Source organism: Phyllopteryx taeniolatus, chromosome 4 (genome assembly GCF_024500385.1).
Source record: "Phyllopteryx taeniolatus isolate TA_2022b chromosome 4, UOR_Ptae_1.2, whole genome shotgun sequence".
Classification (NCBI taxonomy): Eukaryota; Metazoa; Chordata; class Actinopteri; order Syngnathiformes; family Syngnathidae; genus Phyllopteryx; species Phyllopteryx taeniolatus.
This window is the reverse complement of record NC_084505.1, coordinates 7,667,602-7,688,301: the sequence shown is the minus strand read 5'-3', so window position 1 is coordinate 7,688,301 and position 20,700 is coordinate 7,667,602. Positions and strand designations below refer to the sequence as shown.

General features: G+C 41.4%; 1 protein-coding gene across 4 annotated transcripts in view; it reads right to left on the bottom strand.

Moving 5' to 3' along the window:
• ctnna2 (catenin (cadherin-associated protein), alpha 2) overlaps positions 1-20,700 on the bottom strand; it is a 373,639-nt gene that overhangs the window by 299,208 nt on the left and 53,731 nt on the right. For all 4 annotated transcript variants that reach the window (XM_061772277.1, XM_061772275.1, XM_061772273.1 and 1 more), the window contains exons 5-6: positions 19,516-19,635; positions 11,465-11,731 (exon numbers count right to left, since the gene is read on the bottom strand). In XM_061772277.1, the coding sequence (XP_061628261.1) occupies positions 11,465-11,731; positions 19,516-19,635 (387 nt within the window). The remainder of the gene's footprint in view (positions 1-11,464; positions 11,732-19,515; positions 19,636-20,700) is intronic.

The following is a 20,700-nucleotide window of genomic DNA, read 5'->3' as shown; positions in this document are numbered from 1 at the left end:
AGCAGATTTCCATTTTTTCCGATTCAAAACTATTTACAAATACCAAACAAGTGAGAGTTTGAACAGCTTCTCGGAATGTTGCCTGATACATGTTTTCATCTGTATTTGTAAAACACCCTGCAGGCAGAAACATGGTGACATAATTATTACTTGCTTCAGAAAGTTATTACTGTAGAAATAATCACTTTATATGTACTGTATTGCCTTGGAGAATTACCACAGAATGGTCTTAAAATTGACATATCATTCCCTCTTGCAGTAGTGATTGATCCGACATACTGTCATAACATTATTTATTCCCATTCCAGAAGCCACATGGGGATGTTAATGAGCCGCCGTATATTTTACAATTACAACTTGTCTGATTGGGTAATTGCTTTGTGTTGGTTACTTTTCCTACACAATGTACTACTTCTGTATTTTGTAATTTGTGTAGTTGGTTTAAATTGTATCCACATTCATATGATTGATCAAAAGACAGAACATTTGTGTGAATGATGTCTTATTATGATAAAGCATATGGCGTTTTATGATAAAAAAAAATAAAAACATATCTACATTGTGACATACATCCATCCATCCATCCATTTTCAGCAGGGAAGTCCAGACTTCCCTATCCGCAGCCACTTCCTCCAGCTCTTCCGAGGAGATCCCGAGGCGTTCCCAGGCCAGCCGAGAGACATTGTCTCTCCAGCGTGTCCTGGGTCGTCCCCGGAGTCTCCTCCCGGTGGGACGTGCCCGGAACACCTCACCATAGAGGCGTCCGGGAGGCATCCTAATCAGATGCCCGAGCCACCTCATCTGGCTCCTCTCAATGCGGAGGAGCAGCAGCTCTACTCTGAGCCCCTCCCGGATGACCGAGCTTCTCACCCTATCGCTAAGGGAGAGCCGGGACACGCTGCAGAGGAAACTAATTTCGGCCGCTTGTATCCGGGATCTTGTTCTTGTCACGACCCACAGCTTGTGACCATAGGTGAGGGTAGGAACTTAGATCGACCGGTAAATCAAGAGCTTTGCTTTTCGGCTTAGCTTCATCACAACGGACTGATACAAAGTCTGCATCACTGTAGACGCTGCACCGATCCGCCTGTTGATCTCCCGTTCCATTCTTCCCTCACTCGTGAACAAGATCCCAAGATACTTGAACTCCTCCACTTGGGGCAGGATCTCATCCCCGACCTGGAGAGAGCATGCCACCCTTTTCCGACTGAGGACCATGGTCTCAGATTTGGAGGTGCTGATTCTCATCCCAGCCGCTTCATACTCGGCTGCGAACCACTCCAGTGAGAGTTGGAGATCACGGCTTGATGAAGCCAACAGAACCACATCATCAAAAAGCAGAGATGCAACCCCCTCTCCACCTCCGCTGCGCCAAGAAATTCTGTCTATAAAAGTTATGGACAGAATCGTTGACAAAGGGCAGCCTTGGCGGAGTCCAACCCTCATCGGAAACGAGTCCGACTTACTGCCGGCAATGCGGACCAAACTCTGACAGCATCCCCCACAGAACTCCCCAAGGGACACGGTCGAACGCCTTCTCCAAGTCCACAAAACATTGGTGCAGGCCCGGCCACTAGACGCTCGCCTTCGAGCCCCACCTGGCTGGGCCTGGCTCCAGAGGGGGCCCCGGTGACCCACGTCCAGGCAAGGGAAAACGCAATCCAATAATTGTTCTCATCATAGGGGTCTTTGGAGCCGCGCTTTGTCTGGTCCCTCACCTAGGACCTGTTTGTCATGGCTGACCCTGCTAGGGGCATAAAGCCCCAGACAACTTAGCTCCTTGGATCATTGAGACACACAAACCCCTCCACCACGATAAGGTGACGGCTCAAGGAGGGGTGGACAAACCTCTGTAAATCTATTTGACCAGGACTAAATCCATCCATCCATTTTCTGAGCCGCTTCTCCTCACTAGGGTCGCGGGCGTGCTGGAGCCTATCCCAGCTGTCATCGGGCAGGAGGCGGGGTACACCCTGAACTGGTTGCCAGCCAATCGCAGGGCACATACAAACAAACAACCATTCACACTCACAGTCACACCTACGGGCAATTTAGAGTCTCCAATTAATGCATGTTTTTTGGGATGTGGGAGGAAACCGGAGTGCCCGGAGAAAACCCACGCAGGCACGGGGAGAACATGCAAACTCCACACAGGCGGGCCCGGGAATTGAACCCGGGTCCTCAGAACTGTGAGGCTGAAGCTCTAACCAGTCGATCACTGTGCCGTCAGGACTAAATCGATTTAAAATAAATAAACAGAGATAATCATTGGCTGCAAGCTTCAGTCTGAGTTTAAAAGAAAAGATGACAGTGAAGAATTTGCCTTCAGGCTTCAAGCTCCAATTAAAACAAGTATGGATGTCTGATTCTTGTTCACCAGTGACTCAACTCTAGTAGCTTGCCCCTACAGTTCTATTTGTACCATAAAAAGAGAGGCAAAGGCTAATTACAGTTCAACAAACAAACCAATGTTTCTTTAGCCCCTGGCCATCTCCCATGATTTTAGCTGAGTGGTCCTAGTCATATTTCATTTGACAGGTCCATCTTTTCATGTATTAAACTTGCTCTGTTGTTTTTGGCACATCTTGACTACTTTGACCACTTGTTTGTGCATCTCTTCATACAGTATTTACTTTTTTTCCACGAGTAGTTTAAATGGTTGAATTCTCCTCTGTGAGTTCTGACATGAAGCTATAGAATGTCAACAAATGAATGTGTGCGACGTGAGCAAGTGAGTGAGTGAGTGAGTGAGGTATTGGGAGTGCACAGATTCATAAAGCACTTTCCATTGCCTCTCTGAGGTTGCCTCATGCACAAAAAGAACGTGACAAAATGGCAGCAAACAAACAATGGATTCACATGTAAATGACTTTTGGGATGCTACATGTATCCAGCTGTGCAGTGACAGGTAATTGGTTCTATTAATGTGAACTGAATGACATGCTGAGATGCTTTTTTATTGCGCTATCCACTGCTATCCATTCACAATGCATACACTAACCATGAAGACCCCAAGCACTGTGTGTGTGTGTCCCAATATAGCCAGATGAATAAATTCATCTCAATCTGCTTTAAACAATGGAAATTGCAATCCCATCAGAATATGAAAGAAAGAAAGCTGAAAGAAAGGATAAGGGGACTAACCCTAATGCTGGTTAGCACATCAATAAACACATATTTATTTATTTTATTTGAAGCTTTTTTTTAACCGTATTTGAAGCTTTTATCGCAAATTTTGGCCTGCAAGACAATGCAAAGAAAATTATAAATTAACCAAGTGAGGACTCATAACTCAAAAATCTCTGGGGTAGTACTTTTTTGTTGTAGCTTTTTCTTTTCAGCAAGTTGGTTGGTGTTCGAAGTGCAGTCCTCAACTGTGTAATTTGTTCATTATTGTCCATTTCCCTCTTGTTTGTCTGTTTCACACGGTGTGCAGCTGGCTTCAAGAATACAGTTTGTGTTGAAAATGTTTTTTTTTTCAAGTTAAACTTGGTTTGTAGAAGAGTCATCATTAAATTGATTTAAACAGAAAATCAATCAATTGATGTAATAAAAAGATGCATAAGTTTAGCTTTTGATTTGATGTCATTCCTATCCTCCCCACAGACGTGGCATCACATGCTTTGATTTATTAAGGAGCATCTAAATTGGTCCCATTTTCCTTTCTTTTAGCTATGCATTATGACGTTTCTGTTCCTTAATATAGTAAAGGATGAGATTCATTCAATTTAAACATTACAAGTTATAGACAGAGGATTAACAACAACCAAAAAAAACTAATAATCCTTCCCTCTGTCGTCTGATGTTTAATGGAAAATCCCATACAGGCCGCAATAAAAAAGCATCTCAGCATGTCATTCAGTTGACATTAATAGAACCAATTACCTGTCACTGCACAGCTGGATACATGTAGCATCCCAAAAGTCATTTACATGTGAATCCATTGTTTGTTTGCTGGCTGCCATGCACACCCTGCATTGTGCAAACATGTAAATCCGGTTAGCCAATTCAGACTGAGGATGAGCACATACTGGATAGATCGGAGAGTTTTGCATGAGAATACAATAATGCTACCAAATGGTTTAGGAAAATGCATGAACGCATACCAGTATTTCAAACACCTCTTTTGGCTTCAGTGGCATCTGGAAATTACAGCAGCAAGAAAGCTAGAGGACAAGCAGATAGAAATAAAAGGCTCTATAAAACCAGTCAGTTCATCTTTCATTTCTGCCGCAGGCTCAAAGCAACCATCTACCATCGTATGCGTGCTGCACTGTGTAACCGACAAGGTTATCATGCAGGTTTGCTAATTCCACTGGATTTTTCTCAAGGGGGGGGGGGGTGATGGCATCTCTCTGGGGTCAATATCCTCAGGCTACAACTCTGAAAACAGGTCATCTCATCTCAAGGCTCTCCAAACATCTCAGAGTCAGGAGATAGCCTCCGTCACACATACTGCAAAACACTGCAAGATGATGCAGGCACTTTGGCTCAGCTGAGAAGGAACGAGCTCTCTGTTTCTAAGGACTTAAGGGAAATGGGGATAAAAATGGAAAAGACAGGAAGAGGGTGGTGAACTTGAGAGAGGGGATTTGACAAAGGTAAGAACACACTGCCATCTCGTGGCCATTTTATGAACTAGAGGATAATATCTTTGAGCAGCCGCATGTCTTTGCATTGATCATCCAAAGGCAAATGTGACTGAATAGTGGCGCAGCAATGGCCCTGGCCTTGATGTAAAAATAAAGACCGATCTTAAAATATGTTGATAGTGAATGTCTGCTCGGGGCAGAGAAAATGTAATCAGCTAGTGACGAGGATTCGGTATTAGGTCATGAATTTTGATGCAATCACAGTTACATTTAACACCATCCCCGCCTTCATTCATCTAATAAAAGACAACAGCTGCAGAGGAATAAGAGCCTTGCTTTATAGAAGTCATACTTGAGCCGGTGCTGTCTTTCCTTTGCTTCTGCTCAAAATGGGCTTTGCATCTGCTTTTCACTCAAATAATGCTGAGTACAACAGTGCAGCGCAATTGAAAAGGGGAGGCCAAGAGAGTAGAATTTTAGAAGACGTATCAGTCATTTTCTGATTCTGGCTCAACCAAAATTGACCAGAGAGATCTTTATTGGATAATAGACATGGGCAGTGCAGTTGCTAGGTGAATGGGATAGAGTTTTAGTCTGTTCCGACCTGCAAGATATTGATCATTCCTTAGAACCATTTACGATGCAGGCAGAGTGAGACAAAAAGCAGCATATTAAAAGACTACAGTAAAAGAGTACACAAGTAGGTATTTTTAATACGTATTTTTCTATGTCCCCACAACTCAATTTGAAGTGAATTGCTACATAGTAGTTTTGAGCTGCGACCTAGAAATAAATCGACAGTATGTTTGTGTGCTACACTGTCTTTCCCCGCCCGACACACCCCTGGGGCTTCGACTCCATCTGTCCTCCCTCAGATTCCCAAATAAAGACTTATTCCAACATGACAGGGCTTTCCCCTCTATGCTGAGTTTAAAGTCACACATCCGCGAATGCTGTACTTGTTACACAATTCTAGATGTCAGTAAAGGGGGGAAATGCAGTTTTTCTCTCTTCCTTCTTTTATTCATATGGTGCCCTTTCACTCCATGAATCAGAATCTGAACATCATATTAAAGAAAAAAAGATAATCTAACCTTTGTGTCACGGAATGTTCCTAGCAGCTGAGTCATAAATGTTCTAGCTGATGCCCATTAGAAAAAATTGTATAACAAATAAAACATTTTTTTTAAGCTTTGTACTCATGGGCTAAAAAGTGTATAATGTAAGTGATGGAAGGTCACAATCACTTCACATTGAGCCTTGCATTAGCAAGTCTATACAAATTGTAAGTATAATGTCACAAATTCAAAATAATCTTGTATAAAATGATGTATTAAAAGGATGTATACAATTTTTTCACAATGGCAATCCTTGTTGGAGGATGTTTTGGATATGACAGCGCTTTCAACACTTACTGGGGAGAGTTTTTACTTATTAGTGCTTGATATTTCAGATCAACTACCAGTATATGCTAGCACTAGAATACCTAAAACTGGATTACTGAATTTAAATAATATGAATGCACACATGGCTTTGGTGCATTGCTCAAGGGCTTGTCCACAGTGATTGGAAGCAATTTTGGAGGCATCGTGTCTTGGGTCACTGAAACTAATGAACAGCTATTTTTGATGAGCAATTGATGATTTGAAATAAATAAAGGATGCAGAACTCTGGGTTGACTTCCAATTTCTTTAAATTTCAGGACAAGTTTTGAATATAATGGAAATTAAATTAATCTGTACTGGCAAGGTTAAAGTAACACTAAAGCCAGATGTAAAAACTTAACCACCTAATAACACCAACTTTCACGACGAATGAGGATGGGGTAACGCAACAATAAACATAACAATAGTGTAAAAAGACATTAACCACTAACGTAAAACTTTAAAATAATAAAAAATGCAACCTTTAATAACAGTGTCAAGTGACAATATGTATAGCGGCGCCCCAGTCAGGCTATGTCTAGCATTTCACAATCCACCCAAGAGCATTCATCTCAAAACATACAGAGTAAATCATTTAACACTAACTGAGCTGCGCGCTTTGGTACATTGGGGTCTCACAAATTTGCTAACATGTAATTGTGTGTGTGACAGGAATAATTCACCTAGTTTTATTTATGAGTGGCGGATTTATCATTAGGCAAAGAGTAACTCACCTGCGGTCCCATTTCCAAAGGGCCCCAAACTAACATATAGGAGGGAAAAAACAATATCTTCAATGAACCTGGAGAAAAGCACAGGGAGAACCTGTACACAAAGCCGGAGCAGGGATTCGAACCCTTAATCCTCAGAACTAACTATTACTACTAGTCCAAAGTTCTGCCGTCTATTATATAGTAGGTACTGCACCTCACCACAAACAGTTGTATGCTGCCGGGGATTAATATGAAAAAAAAAAAAAACAGATTTGGTGGAAAAATGGGGTCAAGAGAGTCCTCAGGATGTTTTCTACCCCTAATTAAAGAGCACAGACAGCAGCCATTTGTATTCCTGCTGACTTGTCTGTAATTGTTGGGTAGCTTGCGGCCTGCAAGAACAGTGCACACACTTTCACAATAGATGAGAGGTATCATATATTTTTTCCTTTGGACTATGAAAAGAAGGAATTATTGCTGACTGTGGGAGCAATATTATATTTCCCAAGTAAGCGTGACCTATAAATTGAACATAGCCAAAAAGGTTCTTCTTTAATTGATGCTGTACTGTAGAATTATTTTGATGATCAACCGAGTCCCTCCTTGCAATACTGTATCAAATGATCATCTGTGCACACATCTTTACATATCCAACTACCTGGTGTGCATGAGCATAAAGAACAAATTGTAAAAGCTTTGAGTCACAGCTTCCTGTATCAGGTTATTACTATTCTAAGAGCATCTGACCACAGTCTGTGTCATGTCCCTGTTGTAAGTTAGGAATTAGACACGCACCAGCTACAGGCGGGCATAGAGGGCTAAGTAAAGGGCAATTTGTCTCATTTAATTGCTGACTGACTGCCTGTCAACTGCATCAAATTATGCAGGTCTTTTGCTTTTCTAAAAGCCGAACTGAAAAAACGAACTGAAAAAATTAACTGATGTGATGATTAAAGGCCATGGCCTTGGGAGAGGAAATAGTACAGCTGATTCAAAACAAACTAAAGTTGTTTTTTTTCTTAAAAATTGCAATACCACAATTTAAAAATTAATTGAACTGTTTTTTTTCATGTATCTTCACAGCTGTGGAAATAAAACAGATGGTGTATACCTGAGCTTTCTAAAAATGAACACAAAGTGTCGCAATTTCAAATTATGAAGAAAGAAATCATAAAGTGGTCACAATGCTTCCACAGGTCACATAAGGGAACAGGGAAAAAACATATTTCTAGAAGTTTGAAAAAAAACAAATGTTTTGCATCAATTTAGCGCTGGCTTTCTTTGGGTTCTCAAATTGCTGATAATGTATGTTAAGTGGGGGATACCAAAAGCACAACAAGCATCATTGAAAAGGCCCTACATAGAGAATTGAAGATTTTATGGTGGCATATAACACTCTTAACTGTCAATTTAACCATTGTATAATAAAACTAATAAAAAAAATACAAGCAAAATGATTATGGAGTTAATCTTTTTGATGATCACAGAGGCAAAGTGTCATAAGAAGCACTGTATGTGACAACATGTGTGATACTTTTAAATTAAAATTTTGTTCGCCTTATGAGGTATACAGTCCCCTCCAAATGTATTGGAACGGCAAGGTCAATTCCTTGGTTTTTGTTGCATACTGAAGACATTTCAGATCAAAAGATGAACATGAGACAAAAGTTCAGAATTCCAGCTTTTATTTCATGGCATTTACATCTAGATGTGTTAAACAACTCAGGACAGCACTTCTTATTTGAACCCACCCACTTTTCAAGTGAGCAAATGTATTGGAACAGACATTATTAAATTAACTTAAAGTGAATAACATTTAATATTTTATGGTATAACCCTTACTTGCAAAAACTGCATCAAGCCTGCGACCCATTGAATTCCCCAGACTGTTGCATTCTTCATTTGAAATGCTTTTTCAGGCCTTTACTGCAGCCTCTTTGAGTTCTTCAGTTCTTTCCTGGGGTTTCTCCTCTTCAGGAGATAAAATGCATGCTCTATTCTGCTTCCACTTTTTCCCCTGAAGAAGTCATTTGCTGTGTTGGCAGTGTGTTTTGGATCATTGTCTTGTTGCATGATGAAGCTTCTCCTGATTAGTTTGGATAGATTTTTCTGTAAACTTCCAGACAAAATGGTTTTGTAGACTACACAATTCATTCTGTTGCTACCATGATGAGTTACATCATCAATAAAGACTAGACTAGTTCCAGAAGCAGCCATGCAAGTCCAAGCCATGACATTACCTCCACCATGCTTCACAAATGAGCTTGTGTGTTTTGGATCATCAGCAGATCCTTTCTTTCTCCATACTTTGGCCTTTCCATTACTTTGGTAAAGGTTCATCTTGGTCTCATCAGTCCATAAAACCTTGTTCCAAAACTTTCTGTACTTCTTTGCAAAATACAATCTGTCCTTCAGATTCTTTTTGCTGCTGAGTGGTTTGCATCTTGTGGTATGGCCTGTACATTTCTTCTCTCAAAGTCTTCTTCGAATAGTGGCTTGTGATAGCTTCACCCCTGCCCTGTGGAGGTTGGCAGTGATGTCACTGACTGTTGTCTTTGGGTGTTTCTTCACAGCTCTCCCAATGTTTCTGTCATCAACTGCTGTTGATACCCTGGGCCGACCTGTTCGATGTCTGTTGCTCAGTACACCAGTATTTTCTTTCTTTTTCAGGACATTCCAAATAATTGTATTGGCTATGCAATAGCTCTGATCGATTTTGCCCTGTTCGCTCAGCGTCAAAATGGTTAGCTTTTCTCCCATAGACAGTTCTCTGGTGTTCGTGTTTGCTTAACAGCAAATCCAGTTTTCATAGGTGAAACCCAAAGCCAAAAACAAACACTGATTCGAATGCTCCCGGACACCACCCTGGTGAGGTGTTCCGGGCACGTCCCACCGGGAGGAGAACCCGGGGACGACCCAGGACACACTGGAGAGACTACATCCTTCGGCTGGCCTGGGAACGCTTCGGGATTCCCCCCGGAAGAGCTGGATGAAGTGGCTGGGGAGAGGGAAGTCTGGGCGTCCCTGCTAAAGCTACTGCCCCCGCGACCCGACCCGTGATAAGCGGTAGAAAATGGATGGATAGAATTCTGAACTTTTGTCTCATATTCATCTTTTGATCTAAAACCCAAATGTTTCAAACAAAGGAATTGACCTTGCCGCTCCAATATTTTTGGAGGAGACTGTATTTATCCAGACTGGCACTGGCATGTAAATATTGTGAAATGACAGACTGATTCCTTTAGTGAAAGATTGATTTTTAGTCATCCATCCATCAATCTTTGTATTCTGATTTTCCCTCATCAGAGTAGCGGATAAGTTGGAGAATATCCCAGCTGACTTTGGGTAAGCAGCGGGGTACACTGAGAACTGGTCAACAAATAGCCATTCAGACTCACATTCACACATATGGAGAATTTAGAGTCTTCAATTAACCTAACATGCATATGGTTGGGATGTGGGAGAAAGCTAGAGTACCGTCAGAAAATCAACATAAGGACAGCGAGAAAAGGCAAACGGTACACAGGAGGGCCTGAGCAAAAAAATAAACTATTAAACACAGAATTGTGAGACAATTTGTTAACCACTACGCAAAGTTTTATTCAATGTACTGTATATCAAAATATTACTAAATACCAATACAAAGGGACATACATTTCTGCATATTGAGGAATCTTTGGTCATCTGCTGCTAAAATATCCACTCATATATTCTACATGGCAATCCTTCAATCTCAGGATTACATCTTAAAAGAAATGCTGATGCATAAAACACTTTTGCCTCACTCAAAAAAACAGTAATATAGTTACCAGCGATTGACAATTCTTTTAAGTAACCTTTAGAGGATATTTCAACAAGGTATTGATGTAATTAACTCGAGAAAACCAGCACCATCTCAATCAACTGGCAGAGACCAACCATCACATGCACTGCATATTAAATTGCAGTCCTTGCTATTATCTCACTGACAATAAAGAAACACTAGGTGGCAGCAATGGATAATAATTTGGATCACTTTGTTCTCAGCTTCAAGAGTGTTATGGACAAACATGTTCAAAGTAGAAACAGAGGTTGAAATAAGACCACAATTTCATCAAATGAAGTTTTGACTCGGCATTTGGATTATTTCAACTGTATCCTTGTGGAAAATTACTTTAATGCATTTATGTGGTTAACTGCTTTGTAAAGTAAGCATTGCTGCATTCATTTAGCGGAAGCACCAAGGTTGATTTGTGAGAATCAGTTCCTGCATCCATGAGTCACCTTACCATCTCTGTTAGTTTGAATGTGCAACTGTTTTTCCCCATTTTAACGCTGAGAATGAAATTATAAATTATTAGATTTTATAAAAATCTCTGTATGATTATTAGGTACAATTTCACCTTAAGGTATTTTGGTTGCTCTCTGGTTGTTGTAAAAAAGTAAAATCTGGGTCAGTTCTTAGGTTTCTGAGGTACATCTTATTAAACCTTTTAACAGGCCCATAACGAATCCTATTTGTATAGCCTACTCTCCATAAAATCTGAGAGATTATGGTGATGTTTAAGTAAGTGGAATATGAAGATTGGATGTGTTGATAAAAAGATCAGAAAAGTCTCATCAATCATCATCTAAATGAATCAAATTTGACATCAATGATACTACACTGCATTTGTATAGTAGGGTGTATGTTGGGCATGTGTACTGTATGTTGGAACACATTGCATTGATGGGAAAAGGGAAGCAGTGAACTCACATCAAACTCATTGAGGGCAGCAGCCAGTTCCCCGATGCAAGCATGGCTGTGCTTATCGTCGGAAGGGGAGGTGGCCTGAGCGGCACTGGAAATGCCTCCGATGGCCTCCTGCACTTGCTTGAACACGTAGTCCCGGTTGGCACGTGTAGCCGCCACGTCTGGGTGGCGCAGAAAGGCCTGTGAGGCAGTGTACAGCATGGTGGCGTTCTTCTTCAGAGCTCCACGAGCAGCTGCCATTTCATCTCGACACTGAGGGTCCTTCAGCTCCTGAGGAACGTCTTTGAGTTAGCACTTAAAACCAAGTTAGCGTAGAAAAAGTTGCAAAAAAAAGTTTCATTTGAGATTGTTGATTTAAATTCAAGATATTTAATTTTTAATGAAAATCTGTTGAAAAACTTGTTTTGTTCCATGTTTTTCAGAGGGCAGCAGTGCCACGAGGGGTTACAACGTCTGCCTCACAGTTTTGAGATTTGGGATTGGAATTTCGGCTGTGTGTAGTTTGCATGTTCTCCCCATGCTTGCATAATTCAGGGTTCTTACGCTATTCAAATTTCAAAATTCCATACTTTTTCCAGAACCAAATTTCCAGACTTTTCTGACAAAATTGTAATAATTTGTGACATTAAAGAAGACGTGGAGGCAAGAACCGATGCGCAGCAGAGGACGGTTACTTCCGCAAAGTTCCTTAATCCCTGATAATTGTACAGCTCGACGGTCATTAACCTTTACACCATGGTCACTTGGCAACGAAAATACTTAATGAAACTACCAATTCATAATTTCATACGTTGTGTAGTCAAAAAAGAAAGTTTTACTAAAACAATTTATTTTCTTCTGTAACACCTGAGGGCTTGACTATGAAGAGTCATTGCAATGTCACAACCTTTTAAGGGAATGTAAACACTATTCAGTACTCCAGCAAAAATATTTTCTAGTTTGACAGGTATGACGATAACAATCAGTTTTTACTATTACACATCTTCTTCTTCGTTTCCTTTTGGCTTGTCCTGTTAGGGATCGCCACTATGCGTCATCCTTTTCTACTACATGGATGCAGGCTGCATCCTCCTCTCTAACAATATTCAGTATATGTGACGGTTGATGCAAGCTGTCAGGCTGGCAACACTGTACTCTTCGTCTTCGTCAACTAGACGGCAGCATGAAATTGTGGCAGGGTATCATTCAAAACATCAACAATGAAGTGTTCAGTTTTTGTCAGTTTTTGTTCCGGAAAGTGCCTCAGTGTTTTCATCTACTATTTTGTTGTTTTCTTTAAGTTGATTTCATCCTTCTTGTAATACACCCCTATGGGGGGCACAAGCCAGTGCAAACTGTAGGCCGGTCCCAAGCCCGGATAAATGCAGAGGGTTGCGTCAGGAAGGGCGTCCGGCTTAAAACTTTGCTAAACAAATATGAGCGTTCATCTAAAGAATTTCATACCGGTTCGGTCGTGGCCCGGGTTAACAACGTCTGCCACCGGCACCGTTAAGCAGGTGGAAATTCAGCTACTGTGGGTCGAGGACAAAGGACAGGTGGAAAGCGGGTTCTTAGGCAGAAAGAGAAGAGGAAAGCACAGAGCCTAGAACTAAATGTGGGGACTTTGAATGCTGGGACTATGATAGGAAAATCTCAGGAGTTGGTTGACATGATGATTAGGAGAAACCTTCATATATTGTGTGTCCAGGAGACCAGGTGGAAAGGCAGTAAGGCTTGAAGTTTAGGGGCAGGGTTGAAATTATTTTACCATGGTGTAGATGGGAAGAGAAATGGAGTCGTGGTTATTTTAAAGGAAGAGTTAGCTAAGAATGTCTTGGAGGTGAAAAGAGTATCAGTTCGAGTGATGAGGTTGAAACTAGAAATTAAGGGTGTTATGTATAATGTGATTAGTGGCTATGCCCCACAGGTAGGATGTGACCTAGAGGTGAAAGAGAAATTCTGGAAAGAGCTAGATGAAGTAGTTCTGAGCATCCCAGACAGAGAGAGAGTCGTGATTGGTGCAGATTGTAATGGACATGTTGGTGAAGAAAACACGGGTGATGAAGAAGTCATGGGTAAGTACGGCATCCAGGAAAGGAACTTGGAGGGACAGATGGTGGTAGACAAAGGCAGAGCAGAGAACCAGGAAGAGTGTTGTGTGGCTTTTCGGAAAGAGGTGAACAGGCTTTCAGTGGACAGGAGGAGCTTCCAGAAGACTGGACCACTACAGCCAAAGTGATCGGCGAGACAGGCAGGAGAGTAGTTGGTGTATCTTCTGGCAGGAAATGAGAGGAGGAGACTTGGTGGTGAAACCTCACAGTACAGGAAATCATACAAGGAAAGAGGTTACCTAAGAAGAAGTGGGACACTGAGAGGACCGAGGAGAGGAGAGAGGAATACATTGAGATGCGACATGGGGAAAAGGTAGAAGTGGCAAAGGCCAAACAAGAGGCATATGATGACAAATATGCCAGGTTGGACACTGAAGAAGGAGAAAAGGATCTATACAGGTTGGCCAGACAGAGGGATAGAGATGGGAAGGATGTGCAGCAGGTAAGGGTGATTAAGGATAGAGATGGAAATGTGTTGACTGGTGCCAGTAGTGTGCTGGACAGATGGAAAGAATACTTTGAGGAGTTGATGAATGAGGAAAATGAGAGAGAAGGAAGAGTAGAAGAGGCAAGTATGGTGGACCAGGAAGTAGGAATGATTAGTAAGGGGGAAGTTAAAAAGGCATTAATTATGGGAACGAGTAGTGGAGGCTAGACTCGGGACGGAGGTGAGTATTTGTGAGCAACTGTATGGTTTCATGCCTAGAAAGAGTACCACAGATGCATTATTTGCCTTGAGGATGTTGATTGAAAAGTACAGAGAAGGTCAGAAGGAGGAGGAGGAGGAGGAGGTGTGACAGAGGAGTTTAAGGTGGAGGTGGGACTGCATCAGGGATTAGCCCTGAGCCCCTTCCTGTTTGCAGTAGTGATGGATAGGCTGACAGTTGAGGTTAGACTTGAATCCCCGTGGACCATGATGTTTGCAGATGACATTTTGAAGTGCAGTGAAAGCAGGGAGCAGGTAGAGGAACATTTAGAAAGATGGAGGCATGCAGTGGAAAGGAGAGGACTGAAGATAAGCCAAAGTAAAACAGAATATATATGCATGAGAATGAGAAGGGGTGAAGGGGGAGGAGTGAGGCTACAGGGAGAAGAGATAGCAAGGGTGGAGGACTTTAAATACTTGGGGTCAACAGTACAGAGCAATGGTGAGTGTGGTAAGGAAGTGAAGAAACGGGTCCAAGGGAAAGCCAAGGTTAAATGTTTTGGAGACAACGTTAGAGAGAGCAGACTTCGATGGTTTAGACACATCCAGAGGAGAGATAGTGAGTATATTGGTAGAAGGATGATGAGGATGGAGCTGCTAGGCAAGAGAGCGAGAAAAGACCAAAGAGAAGGTTGATAGATGAAGTGAGGGAAGACATGAGGGCAGTTGGTGTTAGAGAGGAGGATGCCACGCTGTGGTGACCCCTAACGGGGACAAACCGAAAGGAAAGGAAGAATATTACATCCTTCTTGTCTGCGAATTGATTTAAATCTTAGGGAATTAACTCTTTGTGCTGCTTCTCTCTTCATTTTTCTCTCTATTCCTCAGCAACATCCCATTCATCAAAGTGTCATAATTTCCAAATAAGGTAAATGGTTAAATCACTGATAAATTCACTTTCTGTCCTCGGAGTACTTCACGTTTACTCATCAGAATATCTGACTGTCAGGTTGATGTTTGCTCGTATAATCTAACGGCTAAGGGTGCTGTGGATTAATTTGGAACAATGTAATGATTTTTTTTTTACATAAATTACTTGACATTATCAGCCGATGGAATTTTTTGAGCTAATCAGAATCGAGTATTCAACAAGACTATGGTAAAATATTGTGTGCTCTCACACAAACATTGAACCTGTGCTTCCAAGCGCCTTAAAAATAACACCGATCGATCTATATATTTTGTTTAGCTATTCAGATTATTATTATTTAGTTTTTGAAACTCGAGCTGTTGCAACAGTCTTGGAAATGTATATTTCCCCATACAATAGTTTCCATTTTCCATACTTTTCAAGACCTGGAAATTTATTAACTCAAGTTCCATACTTTTCCATACATTACATACAGTGGGTAAGGAAAGTATTCAGACCCCCTTAAATTTTTCACTTTTCTATATTGCAGCCATTTGCTAAAATCATTTAAGTTAATTTTTTTCCACATCAATGTACACACAGCACCCCATATTGACAGAAAAAAAAAACGTTGAAATTTTTGCAGATTCATTAAAAAAGAAAAAGTGAAATTTCACACAGCCATGAGTATTCAGATGTTTTGCTCAGTATTTAGTAGAAGCACCCTTTTGAGATAATACAGCTGAGTCTTTTTGGGAATGATGCAACAAGTTTTTCACCTGGATTTAGGGATCCTCTGCCATTCCTCTGCCATTCCTCCTTGCACATCCTCTCCAGTTCTGTCAGGTTGGATGGTGAACGGTGGACAGCCATTTTCAGGTCTCTCCAGAGTTGCTCAATTGGGTTTAAGTCAGGGCCATTTAAGAACAGTCACGGAGTTGGTCTGAAGCCACTCCTTCGTTATTTTCGCTGTGTGCTTATAGTCATTGTCTTGTTTGAAGGTAAACCTTCGGCCCAGTTCCTGAGCACTTTGGAGAAGGTTTTCGTCCAGGATATCCCTGTACTTGGCCGCATTCATCTTTCCTTCGATTGCAACTAGCCGTCCTGTTCCTTCAGCTGAAAAAAAAAACCACAGCATGATGCTGCCACCACCATGCTTCACTGTTGGGACTGTATTGGACAGGTGATGAGCAGTGCCTGGTTTTCTCCACACATTCCACTTAGAATTAAGGCCAACAATTTCTATCTTGGTCTCATCAGACCAGATAATCTTATTTTTCACCATCTTGGAGTCCTTCAGGTGTTTTTTAGCAAACTCCATGCGGGCTTTCATGTGTCTTGCACTGAGGAGAGGCTTCCGTCGGGCCATTCTGCCATAAAGCCCCTACTGGTGGAGGGCTGCAGTGATGGTTGACTTTCTAAAACTTTTACCCATCTCCCAACTGCATCTCTGGAGCTCAGCCACGGTGATCTTTGGGTTCTTCTTTACCCCTCTCACTAAGGCTCTTCTCCCCCAATTGCTCAGTTTGGACGGATGGCCAGCTCTCGGAAGGTTTTTTTTTTTGTAACCTTGGCCATATCTGTGCCTTGCCACAATTCTGTCTCTGAGCTCTTGAGTCAGTTCCTTTGACCTCATGATGTTCATTTGCTCTGACATGCACTGTGAGCTGTAAGGTCTTATATAGACAGGTGTGTGGCTTTCCTAATCAAGTCCAATCAGTATAATCAAACACAGCTGGGCTCTAATGAAGGTGTCGAACCATCTCAAGGATGTTTCGAAGAAATTAACAGGAGCTGAGTTAAATATGTGAGTGTCACAGCAGCAAAGGGTCTGAATACTTATGGATGTGTGATATTTCAGTTTTTCTTTTTTAATAAATCAGAGAACATTTCAACAATTCAGTTTTTTTTCTGTCAATATGGGGTGCTGTGTACATTAATGAGGGGAAAAAATGAACTTAAATGATTTTAACAAATGGCTGCAATATAACAAAGAGTGAAAAGTTTAAGAGTTTCTGAAAACTTTCCGTACCCACTGTACTTGTGTAGGAACCCTGGTAATTTGTTTTCCTGAAACTCCAGCTTCCTCCCACACTCAAAGAAACACGCATGTAAGTTTAACTGAATACTCTTACCGGTAATTGTCCATTAGAGTGAGTGTGAGTATTAAAGGTTGTTTGTCTATATGTGCCCTGCGACTGATAGGCGACTTGTCCAGGGTGTAGTTTGCCTATCACCCAACAGCTAGAAAATACTTCAACTCACCTACGACCCTAATGAGGACAAACGATATAGAAATTGCATCGATTGATGTTTTTCGGAATCATTCTGATGATTTTTCCACATAAGCACAAAATTAGTTATACACCGGTCAAAGGTTTCGTTGAAAAGATTTATTTAGTCAATGAATATATTCCAATTGAAAATCACAGGGGCAAAACAATGGGCAAAACAATGTGTTTGCTCAGAATACATTTGAGAAATTAAAAATGTTCAAAATGTAAAAAAATAAATAAATAAATAAACAATGTAGTTCTCTTTAATACTGAATGTATATTAGGATATCTATATTTTGTCACTTTTATGTGTCATTTCCAGTCAATGATGAATTTGACACAAATGTAAACCCTAACCAAGGTCCATCCATCCATCCATTTTCCGAGCCGCTTCTCCTCAATAGGGTCGCGGGCATGCTGGAGCCTATCCCAGCTATCATCGGGCAGGAGGTGGGGTACACCCTGAACTGGTTGCCAGCCAATCGCAGGGCACATACAAACAAACAACCATTCGCACTCACATTCACACCTACGGGCAATTTAAAGTCTCCAATTCATGCATGTTTTTGGCATGTGGGAGGAAACCGGAGTGCCCGGAGAAAACCCACGCAGGCACGGGGAGAACATGCAAAATCCACACAGGCGGGGCCGGGGATTGAACCCGGGTCCTCAGAACTGTGAGGCTGACGCTCTAACCAGTCGTCCACCGTGCCGCCCCTAACCAAGGTCATGTTCGTATTTTGAAAACACTAAAAACATCTGAGAACTACTGAATTGTTGAGTTATAGTTTAAAACACTTTTCCCACCATCTCAGTTATCTGGATATTTTGGGCGGGGCTGACGCAAAGCAGGGACCAGCATGAATCTGTCCTCCCCAATTATATAAACCTTAAACACCCTTATTGCATTGGCCATTCGGCGGAATTGACACGTCCTTATTTTTCATTACTTGGCCCAGGTCCACCAGTATAGAGTACAGTTGGTCATCAAATTATGCCTACAACTCGAAATAATCCATTTTACCTGAAGTGTAACATGTTTTATGTTATTTGGGCTACAGTGTCTCTGTCATCTGGTCCCATGCGTGTTGCGTAACGAGGAAGCGGCGAACCGGACAGGATCTGCTAGCCTCTGGCCCCTTGCCAGCCCGCCACCAGTTAGAGTAGCTGCCGGAGGGCCAGCGCAATGGCGTTAGGGTCATCAGCCACACAGTTGCTGGCCGCGACGTCATGGGGCGAGGAGGAAGAGGGAAAAAAATATAATCCAGGGGGACTGTGGTGCACGCACTGCCGTGGCCACATGTAGTGCACGCTTTGGCGGCCACAGCAGTGTGATGCGTGATGAATTTCAATGGAGGGAAATGAGGGGAAATTGTCCCATGGCGAAGCAACCGGTCATTACGCCGAGGCTCAGAGGCTGCCTCTCTGCAGCCCGTGAGAGTGTGTGCAATTTGCGTCGCTGGGAATTCTCCTCTCCCCGCTTTTCAGACGGGAGAGAAGGCATGTATTTGACTGACAGCTGAAAGGACAGGGTTTTCAGAACATTCAGCGACATGCCCACAGGGTCTGGAAGCTGAAAGAATGTCTCAATTCTTGACCATTTTGAAGCCTCATTACACATACTTTGCAATATTTTTTATTAATTCAAATTTGTCAAGCTTATTAAAAATACTCTTCTCTGTGGTGTGGCGTATTTCATTTTTTGGGTGACTTTGGGGGGGATTTGAACTCAAAATTTGGCCAAAATATAAATATTTTTTGGTTTAACTGTACAGAATGTGAGGCCACTTGTTGTTAAGCATAATTTGTGGAGCACACTCATAAAACAAATGACACAGTGACAGCAACCATTCACAATTTTAGAGTTCTCAGTTGTGAGTTTATCTACTATCTATGTTTTGTGGCTGTGGGAGGACGCGAGACAACCCTAACAGACTTGTATAAGCACAGTGACAATATTCAAACTCTAAACAGAGAGACCCATTCCAATGCAGTCTTGCAGTAAACATTTCACCACTGTGCTGCAAAAGTATGTGAGATTTCCTGAGTCGGAATACTACTCCGAAGTCAGAAGAGGTTTTTTTTTTTGGTTTTTTTAAAGCAAGATTAAGAGAGCAAGTGCATCAAGATACCTGCTGCCTCCGGGCTGCTACATAATTAAGCTTCACCATCTCTTTCCCAAATTCTTTGAAGCGGTTTGCCAGGTCCTGTTCATTGGTTGCATTCTTAACTCCCTCCAGGGCCTCCTCCACCTGCCACACACACAGGCAGATAATGGATCACACAAAATATGTTGATGTGTGCAGAACATTTTCAACAAGGCTTTTGGGGAGTATATTTTAATGACATAATCATCCAAAACTCCAGGGCGTTTATTTGGTTGAATGAATGAAAATGATTTTCTACCAGCATGATATCGCAAGTGGATTTAAAAAAAAAAAAAAGACAATAACCATTAAGATGTGCAATTTAAAAGGGTCTCAATTCAGCAACCACCCTCCATTATGTGGGAACATTGTGATTCTGGACTCCTTTCCATTCCTAATGAATGTGCTTTACAAAATGTAATGGAAAGGAGAGGAGTGAGAGAGAACTTTAAAGAGGCCTTTGATTACAAGGCTTATGTTGGCTTCAGCTAAGCTCCTCCGTGGCTCTCAAGAATAGAGCAGTAAAAAGACACTGAGAAGAAAGCGTTGGGTGGAGGAAACCCAATGTTTGTTTTAATTATACTTGTAATTACATTTGGTTTTATTATTCTTACATTCCAAAGTTCTCGTTTATAATTTCAGTTTTTTAAATGTTGTATGATATCATTACAATTGTTTGCATAGTTGTTGTTTTTTTTTTCTTGTTTTGTTTTCTATTTATTTATGGCTTGATGTTTACTGTGAAGTACAATGTTTGGAAATGCACAGTATCCAGGACATTGTTGTATTGTTTTGTATGTTGGACGACAGAAGACACATACTCAAAGTATAGGGGCTATATCTCATTAGCAAGAAGAATATGAAGGCCAGGCTGGAATTGGTTTAAAAAAAAAATAAATAAATAAAAAAGAGAGAGAGGAGAACTTCTGGGAGAAAGTTTTATGGACTGATTAACCTTTACAAAAGTAACAGAAAGGCTAATGTTTGGAGAAAGAAATGATCTATTCATGATTCCAAACATAGAAACTTATCTGTGAAACTATGTGGAAGTGATAATGACTTGGCCTGCATGGCTTTTTCTGGGATGAGCTCACTAATCCTGATAATGTAACACATGATGGCAGCAGCTGAATAAACTCAGTAGTCTACAGAGACATGGTGTCTGCCAAC